Below are 12,056 nucleotides of genomic sequence, written 5' to 3' on the forward strand. Positions count from 1 at the left end.
ACGTGCCTTTTAGATGATAAACTTTAATGAAACGGCGATACCGAAGCGGGAAGGAAGCGAGGCTTGATCCGGGACGAACGTGGCGCGATTTTCTTCAAGAAAAATCAACGAAAGCTCGTTGGAAAATTCAGAGAGGGGCGGCTGCACCCTAGCTTTAGGAACCCTAGGTTTGCTCTTCAAAAATAAAAAATGAAAGTGCAAAGGGGATGGGGTGTGTGTGTGTAGGCATGTAAAAGTGTGTGTATGTGCGTGAGTTGTGTAGTTAAATTAGGGGAAATTATTGCTTAATTAAATAATTAACAACTAATTAAAATACTAACACTCATCAAACTTTAATAAAATCCCTCAATTTAAAATAATTCGCACAAGTGTTAAATATTAAAAGTTCTCATCATAAAAATCACCTAATCAATATATTTGGCTCTTAAAATACTAAAACTCTATAAATTATTTAAAATGCCTCGTCCTCAACTTAAAATAAAATACCACATTTTAAATTGCCAAAATCGTCACCGGTCTTTTCCTCGATCCCGCATCGAATAATCGCCTGAAACATGAAACTCGAAAAATATTTTAACATGCATCACATAAACATAAATAATTTAAAATAATACTTTTAAATAAGTCATGCATGGCTAAAGCTCATTTTTTTAATTTGAATAAGTGATTTAACAATTTAAACAATGCATGAGATTTACGTGTACTGATTTTTTTTTGGGCTCTACATATGCTTTATTGTTTGATTCATTCACTTATTATTCTCAATTAGAACTACTCTTCTGCACCATTAAGTTTTGTTCGAGTACTGACTTAAATGTCGGAGGTGCTATATCGAAAACATCTTCGGCACCCCTAACTATTGTTCGTCTATGTGGACCTGCACCAGTCTTTAGCTGCAGACCCAAACCAAGGAGATCGCAAGACAGAGCTCATCGGACCGAACATAAGGTGAAATTTCTGGTTACATCATTATCATATTTTAATCATTATTTCAACGTTACAAACACGCAACACCTTCAGAGGTACATTAATAGATATAAATATTTGAGCTTTTAAACATACAAATGAGTGAATAATTATTCCATTTATTTAGAAAATATAATTATAATTTGAAATAAATTATAATTAATCCGTGTAAAATATTTATTAATTCGAGAAAATATATTGATTTAGAAAATGGAATCTTTTAATGACAGAGCAAGAGCTGAAAAAGTCTTGATGTAACAGGCAGAAGCAGCCGATTCACCCCACTGCTTTTGTGTTCATTTCTTTTTATATCCTTTTCGGGTTTTCTTGGCTAACTGAACCCATAACTTGTAAGCATTAAATTCTAACTCAACCGGACGCCAACGCTATTGATTTCGATTTCTCTCTTTTTCTTCATGTAAATGATCGAAAAGGGTCGTAATTTTTAATCGGAGATATAAATTTCTGGAGAGATATCTGATTGAATTCCGGCTTAATCGGCAGGTTGGTAAAGCTGTACATAAATGGCGTATTCAAAGGTGATGGCTTCGAGTTCACCGCCCAATCCGGATCTGCCAGCTCAGACCTCGTCTCCCGCTTTACATTCCGCTGCAAATCTTCAATCGGATTACAGTCGGGGATTCGGGTCCATGAACATGGAGGATATACTCAATAATATGTACTCAGATTCTGATTCTTTCGCGCCGGTGAACAACTCCGGTGAGGGTATGAAGAATGGAAGTAAGACGGTGGACGAGGTGTGGAGGGATATTGTGAGTGGAGGCGCCGGGGCTGGGGAGCCGGCGATGACGCTGGAGGTTTTTCTGGCGAAGGCCGGGGTGGTGAATGAGGAGGATGTTGGGGTCTCGGAGGCGGTGAAGATGGCTCCGGCTCCGCCGCCGCAACCGCAGATGGATATGATGAGTTCTGCAACAGGGGTCCCGGCGGTTCAGTTTGCCCCGGTTGTGTGCGTGCAGAATGGCATGGGTGCGGGAGGGTTTGGAATTGAGTTCGGGAATGGGGTGGCTGCTGTGGGCGGAGGCGGAGGCAGAGGGAAGAGGAGGGCGACGGTGGAGGAGGCGCCGCTGGACAAGGCCACTCAGCAGAAGCAGAGGAGAATGATCAAGAATAGGGAATCGGCCGCTAGGTCCAGGGAGAGAAAACAGGTTACTTTATATCTCCTTTTGTATTTTTTTTTAAAATTTTGATCGTCTAATTTCTTCTTGATTTCGGTAAAAGTTTAATTTTTTTTATCCTATGATTGAATTTGATGCTAGGCTTATACCGTGGAGTTGGAGTCACAGGTGACAAAACTAGAGGATGAAAACTCGGAGCTTTTGATAGAAGAGGTATGATTTTTTATAGATTGATTTTGAATCAGATTTCAGCTATTTCCATTTGAATTCTGTTGGATTAAATTATTACGTGCTTTTGTGATAATTGTGGGTGTGAAATTATTTCAGAAACAGGAGAATGGTTGATTCTTGTAATATGTTAAGAAGCAATAGTTGAAATATCGGTATGTGATGGACTTGAAGCGATTATGACTAGGCAAGTAGCAACTGCACTAGGTCAATCTAGAGTATAATCGGACATGAGTCCGAATCGTTTCCACATAGATTGATATTTAATTACTTGGACTAGGATATAAATTATTCAACCTTAGCTAGACTAAATTAATGTGTGCCTGTTTTCTAGTCACCCCCGAGTACTATTTACTGTTAAGATATGCAGTTAATAGTATGTTGTGAACCATTTCTATTTTTCTTTATGATGTTTACATTTTGAAATCAATTGTGTTGACTTATCATTTGATCATCTGGCTCAAACTTCAAACACTGTTGGATGGCACTGGTTTTGCATCTCCTCGTGGACGCAGGAATCACATATTTGTTATTCTTTCTTTACTTCTCATAAGTCATTCAGTAATCACTGGCTATGAAACACACTGCACTCTTACTTTGCAGATCGTGTTATTTGGCTATGGATACTTCTGTCTACTCTTAACATGTTGTCGTTAATATCTGTCTTTTTTTAAACATTTTGAGTAATTTTGTAAATAAATGGCATCCATTTTGCAGGTTGAATTGAAGAGGCAGCGATATAAACAGGTACGGCTTTGCTAATGCTACTAAATTGTGTGACAGTTACGGGCTTCTGTATCTTCGTTCCGAAGATTTATTTTTTTGCCCATTTGTTTCCTCTAGATTTTTGCTGAAATTTAGGGATCTCGGTCACATGAAATTGCTCTGCCTTTTGGTTTCTGTTTCATCTTCTTCCTTGGCACTTGGATGTTTTACTACTAATTAACAGTTGGTCGTTTATTTCAGCAAACATATTTGTCTAGGAAACTAGAATTAATGGAATTTCCTGTCATCTGGTAATATAGGTCGAGTAATGGTAATTTTATACTGTTATTCTTAATGCATTTAGATGAACATTATCTTATGATATGAATCTCATGATCTCGAGATTCACCACCCAAAATTAATAAAAACCGAATCTAGTTGATTCTGCAACTCATGAAATGATTTCGACCCAGAGATGCTAGTGAACTCCAATATGTCCTTTTCTATTAATCTTGAATATCTTTTACCTCTATACTGAACTAGGACTTGAGAGTTGAATATTGTAGCTCTAAACACGATTGACTGACTAGGCATAATAAATGGGCTATGTAAGAGTTAAGACAAAGCAAGTCTTCTTTTGTGCCAAAATGCTACAGTATAACAACGCACTTCAAGTTTTTGAAAACGTACGGTGGTCTAGGAAGTAATGGTAATGTTGCTTCCAACAGATTATTTTGGACTACCATAAAGAAGTGTTCTTGTTTTAAGTTAGATTATTGATACCGTGCGAAAGAATATACTTCTTAAGGGAAAGGAACTTTGATGAGATCTGCCTTTTTGTGCAAGACCGATTCTCATCTTAGAAACATTCTGCATGGTTGTGTATGAGGAATAATAACTTTTATCCATTTCAACTAACGCAAGACTAGATTTATGCTTCTAATTTCCGTTCTTGAATAGTATAGAATTTGTAAAAATGTGCTTAAGTGAAGTATTGCCTGTCTGTACTAACTTTTATCTTTCATAATTAGGCATATATACGTGTTTGCCACATCTCTTAGTTTTATTTTACCCGTGATACTGAAATGTTACGTGTAAAGTTTGTATAATAGGATATGCAAAACTATTCTTCAGTGTGAATTGATGGCATCTTTAGTTCTCCTCCAATAAAACTAATCACCTCTTCAGTTCTTTATATTTGCTATAGCCCTTGTTCTGTTTTGTGATTTTTTGAAACAAACTTCTTCGTCAGTGCAGTTGTCTCACCTTAAACTATACAATCCTTACCCCATCTTGGTTCCCAGTAAAGTTTTCGAGCTTGATTGTAGTTCTCTTTCACGACTTTATGGTTTCATCACTCATTGTCTCATTGTTTATACACGTTCTATTTGTCTTTGTGTTGATAACCATGTTTCCATTCAAAGCTTTACTGCCAACTTACCGTACGTACTGGTTCTTATTTCAAAATTTACCAGCTCATGGAGAACCTAATTCCAGTTACGGAGAAAAGAAGGCCTCCAAGAGTTTTGCGTAGAATTCATTCGATGAACTGGTAAACGATCATATTCAAAGCTTATGGTCAATGATGATGGATGAAGATGGATGAAAGTAACGAGTTCGTGGAATTTTAGTAATGTCGCGAGTAGACGTTCGAGCATGAGCTGGTCTCTTTTATATTTATCTTCTAGTTAAAACTAAAACTATAGGTTGATTATATTTATGTTTTTATTGCCGTTGAGATCATTAGCATAAATTTATGTAATTATTTAATTTGCATGGGTAGGTTTTGTAGGTAAGATGAAGCTGGGCATAGTTTTATGATATTAATCCCATATTCTGATTATTATGATTTCGCTTTTAGTCTAGATATACTTTTTTTTTCTCAATAATATTTTGTTTATTTATTTATTTATTTATATTATTATACATGTGTAATAAGCTTTTAAGGAGCAAAAGACAGAATTTAGGAGATTTAGATATTTTCCCGAAATTTTAAGGGAATATCATTCTCTATCAACTTGAACCAAAATTCAACGGACCCAACTCCTAGATAGTTCAGTTCATATTTTTAGTAAAATCTTTTTTCATGTTATATCTTGATCCAAACCCATTTTTGATTTTAAATGCTAACTCAAACGGAGATGGATTAAAAAAAAATCGGTTTGGTTCGGGTTTGGTTCAAGTTTTGAATACTCGGAGGCATTTCACCTCAAGCAACTGGCATTGAACAGAAGATATAAATTGAAAATGAAGAAAACCAAGATTCAATATCCTGATTCTACAGAATCCTTTGACAAGACAGAAAATGGTTAGAAACAAATCACATCAATCACCTCTAACGAAGAAAAGAAAGGTTACAGGCACTGTTATTACGCAGTTCAATTGACAGCAAGCCATGAAATCTGTCTCCTCTCTTATTCACAAGCCAATTTAGTGTCAAAGCTGCTCAAACAGATCGCGAAAGCCTGAAAAGCCGACAACGGGTATCGATAATCCATGGTAAACATGTCTTTTCCTACCTTACCGAACTGGAGGATGATTTTGTCGTGATCGGATTGAACCGGCTGAGAGGTGGTCGGTGGGGGTGCCGTTGCTGCTGGTTGTGTGGCGGCAATCAACTGAAAGTTTTTCACCGATGCGACAGTCACGCGCCCTCGGAAATTGAGGCACCAGCATTGTAACTGTTCGTGCCATCGGGGGGACTTGTTCTTCAGAACCAAGGGTCTCAATTTATTGTCGTCGTCATCTTCATTCGACAGCCCTGCAATCTCAGAGAACCGGGAGCTGCTGAATTCAGTGGAGTGGTCCAGAGATTTCGAGAAGGAGATGCTCCGAAAAGAGTCCTCGAGGGGTCTTCGAAGGAGTTCTGGTTGTCCAGGGACGACTCCACCTGGCTCAAGGGATGACATGGGTATTGAGTGCATAACGCAGTTCATCCTACGTGGGCCACGTGTCCCAAGCACGTTTAGCTCGTATGTGATTTGGGCGTTGTTGTAATTTCCCGTCGGGACTTTTGGAGATACTTTCTTAGGATAGAATCTGCGGCTGGTTATCCCGGGCGGAGGGATGTGTGAACACACATTTGGAGGCTGTGTATCGTAAACTATAAACTTTGTGCCGAGAAAATTTGATCTGCGCAAGAAAGTGAAGTTAAGCCATATATAAAAAACTCATAGTTCAAAATGCAACACTAAAGCAACACACAAAAGAAGCACAAGAAGCTGATTAAAAAAAATACTCATAAAGTACAATAGAAGTCAATACTCGTAGGTATAAACAAGGTATTTTACAAATTCATAGATTTAGTTCAAAAAAAAATTTCAAGAACAAGAGCCAAAGTTCTTATCTCTAAAATTGCCATCAATCAAGAATTTTGTTGTACACAAAAAATGGAGAATCTACACATGAAATTAAATATCGAGACGTGATGACACCTAATAGAGCCTTCACATGAAAGAACAAAAATCATGTTTAAGGTTTTCCTCCAAAGGCCGACATGTCCGCCTAAAACATGAGTGGAAAAATGAATGTGGTATTCACGAGAAAACTACTAGTATAGCAATTATATAAAGACACACACTCACTTGTATATATAAGATTCAGAGTTAAGGTATGGCAAGTGTACCTAAGTTTTCCGATATATGTGCTACTTGATCTAGAAATATTGTCCGCATCCATTGAGATAACATATTCTGTACATGTTGTTCTGCGAGTTCTTTTTGCAGAGAGAAGGAACTTTCCATTTTCGACAAGCAAAGCTGAAAATTGATGCAGAAAATTTCTGAGCTCACCACATGCAGCAGAACTACATTAAGCATAAAATCAGATTCAACTAGTAACATCACTGCTTAGAATTTTGTGGTTAAAGCATCTTTTCCATGGTCATTGAAAATTATAAAAGGACCCTGAGTATTGAAACAATTCAGACACACGGAGAGACATAATTTCGGAAGAAACTGCAATTCAATAGCTTTAAAAGCGAAAAGAAAATAAGTTAAACATATACTTTCTAATGCATTTATAAAGTCATAAATTATAGACAAAATGTCCGGATTATAAACTAACGTAGAGTAGATTTTGGATGGCCTTTTTAATCTGGACCCAGAAAGTAAATAATACACGATTCATCAAGTTACATGAGCAGAGAGTAGATTTGTAATATATGAAACATTAAGCACCCCTACTAATGAGGGTAAATAAGTGTTTGAACCAACATAAATTGGCAATGAAGGAACTGAAAACCATTAAAAAAGCACAGAAAGTGCAAAGAAAGCTGAATAAACGTCAAGAGGACACTCACCAGGACTGAGACACAGGAAAAGATGATATGTTAAATTAGATTTGTCCCTCTTTATGAAGCATTGGATAGTTCCATCACGATGCCCAGGCTATCAATGGGAAAAACACAGATTCAGCGTCTCTTAAGGTAAAGGTAAGTACGAGTTATTTATAATATCAGAACTGCAGATGTACTGACAAATATTTAAGAAAATAGACAATTGTACAAATACTAGGTTATAAGGTTAGTTGATGGGTGAAAAAACATAGTTGTAGAAGGATTAGGGTTTATGGGGACTGGGGGAGTAGAGCAGTTCCATCTCAAGCTAACTGAGCTTAACTCAAGCTCTTTCTGATGATCTTGAGCTTTACTTTAATTGTTCATAGGCTTGTGAGCCGGCTTGCAAGTTTCTAAATATTTTAAACCTTAATAATACAAATAAAAAATCAATGGTCACGCACACACACACACATATTATTCTATAAAAATTTATTATTAGTTTTAAACATGAGCTCACACTCTCGAGCAAATCCAGTTAGATGAGCTCACAAAAACCCAACTCACAAGTCCAACTTGAGCTTTTTCATATGAAGCTTGAGACTTTGTCTAGTTGGCTTTAACTCATTTTCACCCCTATCTTGAAGACGAACATGTTACATCAATCTCATACAAGACAAAGGCACAACAGAATGACTAATGTTACCTGCTTCAATGAAACTGGAAAAGTAAGCTTCCCACAAAATTCAGGATTTCGAACAATTTCTTTGCACGTGATCCTCCATGATCGGCAAACAGAAGCACACGCAACCACATGCTTCCTAGCAGGCCATGCACTCTCACTCTCTTCCAACCTTTTAATCACATCAAATAGTAGCTCGGGAGGCAGATTAGCCCAGCGGCTATTTTGGATTACCAAATGCTGATCATCCAAGTCATGGAACGAACCGTGTGACTTACCACGATGATGACCAGACAATCTCACATCAAAACTCCTCCGAGATAAGCTCCCAAAACTGTCTCTTATGTCTCGAGCTATACTTCGGAATGACATTGATTCCCTAAACTGGTGAGAAAGACCAGATTGCAAACAGTATCACTTGGTTACTTGATCCTTTATAACATAAATCTTATTCTGAAAAATTATAGGTATAGGCCCCTCCACTCATTTGTTCGGCTGTAAATGAGCAGCAAGAAATATTTATCAGAGACAAAAACACATAGCAAAAAACAAAAGGGAAAAAATAAATGAAAAGGTTAATCATGGAGAGAAAATAAGTACAGAAACTAAACAAACAAATAAATGAAATAAGAAAAAAAAGATGAAGATGAAGTAGAAAAGGACTGCTTCACATGGACCACGAATACAAGCAAATCAAAATAGTACACAGCTTTTCCTAGATTTAATATAAAGCTAGTTTCCATACTTCCATTTGAAGAGGACAAACAAAGAATCAACCAGTAAAACAACACATACTTCTGCTGGTTAGCTATAATCTCCAATCAAATACCTCCACACAAAAGCCAAAAATTATCTAGAAAGGCCAAAACTTGTAGAATTTGAATAAGAAATTTTATCAAGCATTGCCCAATACAAAACTTAAACCACCCAAATTAGTGGTATGATGCATAAAAATCTAAAAAGGAACAATGAACAAAGGCCAATTGAAAGAAACACAAGCACACTATTTGGATCTTTCAGGATGATAAGCTGGAACTAAACTTAAAACAATTAAACTCAAATTACAGTCTATCAGTAATACAATTTTGCAGAGATCTTAATGAAATGGAAAATTGAAAAAGACATGAAAGGTTTGACAGCAATCATGTCACAAACCTGCTGAAAGGGGGTAGGAAGCAGAAAAGCTTCAATATCTTACAGAGAGATCTGCAAGAACAACAAAACACACAAACTTCCTAACCAAAATTTCACAAGTTAAACCTCAGACAGAAAACAAATCCACAAAAATCAAGTCTTGAAAAAACAGCCCGCATAGAAATTAAAAGAAAACGAAAGACCCAGGAAGAAAAAATTAAACCCAAGAAGCAAAATCCCAACCCAAAACCAAGATTTCAACAATCTCTAGGCCAAACAAGTTTATTAAGAGAAAATTTTAAATTTGCCAAAATTAAATGGACCATTTTGACTTCAGACACAAAAGCACCTACCTTCGCCAAAAAAATCAAAGTTGAAGCTTATGAAATCAGAGATCTGTACCTCAAAGTTCCAAGAAGCCTCAAAAGCCCAAGTCCGCGGGAGATAAATACAAGCACATGTATCTAGATATCATTCAACCAAAATTTTCAAACACAGAAAGAAGTAGATCAAGAAAACGAAAAGGTGGGTCAGACTCATTAAATACACATAATTACACAAGTATTTACTACATATCAGCCTCTTCTTCACACACAGAAAAAAAGAGAGCGATAAAGAAAGATAGAAAGAGGATCCGTAAGATGGTATTCAATCCAAGTGCAAAGCAGCAGGAAGAATGAAGAAATGAATTGGAAATGGGGTTTGAGAATTAAAATATAAAATATATATAATTAATCGTATTATATTACATCATATATGTGTGTGAGAGAGAAACAGTAAAAGAAAAAGTCTTTGAATGGTTTAATATTGTTCAGTTTTTGGTTTGGTTTATGGTCTGAATGGTGTGGTGTACTGTAGTTTATCTATTTGGCAGCTACGTCACCGAAGGCAGCCTATGAAGCAAGGATTTTCTTGACTTTTCGTTTACTTTATGCTAGGAGCATGCCTTGTCTAAATATTCATTTATTAATATAAAATATAATATTTTTTTCAATTTGAAAAAATTATTTGAATGGTTCTTATGTCCTAGATTTTTTTTAAAGATAATTAGTTTTAGTTTTAGTTTTATGTTCATAATATTATTGTTGTTGGTTTCATGGAAATCTAGTGATTTCATGATAATGTTTTCGAAAAAAATGTTAGACGTTCAAGAGCTTTTCTTTCTTATATACTAGGATTCAGGTATACACAATGTGTGTAACGTCTCAAAAATTTGAAGATCCACGTGAACCTCATGCATGTAAGTTATCAAATTTTTTATGTATTTTAATTAAATTATTTTAAATGCATGATTGTGACATTAATAGGTGTTTTTATGACATGGTTCATTAAGATTGCATGTTATAAGGCTTTTAACAATATTTCACGCTCGAATGAAGAACGGAGACCGGTGACAGTTAAGGATAAATATTTTTTTAAATGATTATTTTAATTATTTAATATATGATGCAATTGATATGAAAATTTCGAAATGATCCATTTGCATTATTTTGACACGTTGGACCGTATTTTTAACCGGTAGACGATTATTAGCAAAACGGAGGACTTTTGAGAGTTCAGTTAATATTTTTGAGAGCGAATTTAAACGAAATATTTTGCGATGGTGATTTTGGTATAAATGGGCCTAAGTTATATTGGACCTAAACTCTTACTCCTCCTAATTATTTTAATTAAAGACTCATTAGCACTTAATATTTTAATTAAACCTATCATCCAAAACCCTATTCCCACCCTCACCACTCTCAGTCGCCTCTCTCCATTTCACCTTTTTCAAGGATTTTCATAAGAAACGTTGTATTGCCCTTCCGGTGTCCGTCTCTCGCCTCGCTTTCAACTCTTTTCGAGCGTTTAATCGCAAAGGCACGCCCGATTCCCTTATTTTCGCATTGATCACATCATAATATGTGTTTTGAAATGTATTTGCATGAAATATTATGGTTATAGTGTTATTCATCGATTTTACTTGAATTCTACACGAAAATACGCGATTTTCTTGTCATGTTTCTCACGTTTCTTGACTTGTGTTGAAGGGGCTACCATGTCTCGAGGTTTAGGAGTGATCTGTTAGTAGATAGGTAGGAACGCATGTGCTGTTCTTGAGGTCGATGCAAGTTTGAGGGAGAACCGATCGATTCCTGTGTTTGTGGCTCGGTTTTGGAGAGTTGGGTAGTTCACGTGTATTCAAGGGCATGGGGTTGAAGGTCATGACTAGGGCAGTGCGGAAAGGTTTTCTTGTGGTCTATGAGAGGTTGGTTCGAGCGTGGTCGGGGCTAGTTGGGCGTGGTATAGATCTTGGCATCAAAAGTCGATTTTGGGTTTTCTCCCGCAGGGTAAGCGCAGCGGCTGTAAGGTCCAAAATAAAATGAAGTAATCCTACTGTATGCAAATCTAGGGACATGGAAAATAGCTAATTAAATAGTTTTAATTGCATAAATTGAATATGATGTGCATGGCTGCATGTATAAAATGTACTTTTTACACGAATACATGTAAACTGTATTTTTTAAAGGTTATTCGAGATGCGATCGAGGAACGGAGACCGAGAGCTAAAAAGAGAAAATATTTTTATTAATTAATTGTTTTTAATGATTTAAAATAAGATTGATGCTATATGATATTTTCAAGAATAAGAAGTTTCGAGGTGATTTTATACGCCGAGACATAATTTTTAACGGTATTCGATTTTCGACGAAAATATAACTTTTTTGACAACTCGGCTAATAATTTCACGAACTTTCCTAAACAAAATATTTAAATATGCACTAATGGGCTTAATGAGCCTATTATACTAGACTAATGGGCCCTAGCTTGCACACTTGTATAATTAGAAAAATAAAAGCCTAAAACCCCTAAAACTAAATTGTGGAAAAATATATCTTCAAGTACCCCCATCATGGCAGCTCCTTTGTGCAACATTAGCAAGATTTTT

The 12,056-nt window shown here is 36.1% G+C and overlaps 2 protein-coding genes across 8 annotated transcripts; one reads left to right on the forward strand and one right to left on the reverse strand.

The window, feature by feature from the left end:
• The first annotated feature begins 1,244 nt into the window (after positions 1 to 1,244).
• On the forward strand, positions 1,245 to 4,939 carry LOC140973544 (bZIP transcription factor 12-like). The gene is made up of 4 exons (XM_073436431.1): positions 1,245 to 2,132; positions 2,244 to 2,315; positions 3,048 to 3,077; positions 4,511 to 4,939. The coding sequence occupies exons 1-4, from the start codon at positions 1,491 to 1,493 to the stop codon at positions 4,589 to 4,591; spliced, it is 825 nt and encodes a 274-aa protein (XP_073292532.1). The 5' UTR covers positions 1,245 to 1,490; the 3' UTR covers positions 4,592 to 4,939.
• A 407-nt stretch (positions 4,940 to 5,346) lies between these two features.
• Positions 5,347 to 9,929, reverse strand: LOC140973545 (tubby-like F-box protein 8). 7 transcript variants are annotated; one of them, XM_073436434.1, is made up of 6 exons: positions 9,530 to 9,929; positions 9,149 to 9,199; positions 8,018 to 8,377; positions 7,336 to 7,423; positions 6,661 to 6,793; positions 5,347 to 6,167 (listed from the first exon to the last, which is right to left on the reverse strand). In XM_073436434.1, exons 3-6 carry the CDS (start codon positions 8,363 to 8,365, stop codon positions 5,450 to 5,452), a joined length of 1,287 nt encoding a protein of 428 aa, XP_073292535.1. In that variant the 5' UTR covers positions 8,366 to 8,377; positions 9,149 to 9,199; positions 9,530 to 9,929; the 3' UTR covers positions 5,347 to 5,449. The 7 variants fall into 7 exon arrangements, with proteins under 7 accessions (XP_073292535.1, XP_073292536.1, XP_073292533.1 ...); XM_073436435.1 differs by having other exon boundaries at positions 8,018 to 8,446; XM_073436432.1 differs by having other exon boundaries at positions 8,018 to 8,488.
• Between the last annotated feature and the right edge of the window lie 2,127 nt (positions 9,930 to 12,056).

This window comes from Primulina huaijiensis, chromosome 3 (assembly GCF_012295235.1).
Source record: "Primulina huaijiensis isolate GDHJ02 chromosome 3, ASM1229523v2, whole genome shotgun sequence".
Taxonomy (NCBI): domain Eukaryota; kingdom Viridiplantae; phylum Streptophyta; class Magnoliopsida; order Lamiales; family Gesneriaceae; genus Primulina; species Primulina huaijiensis.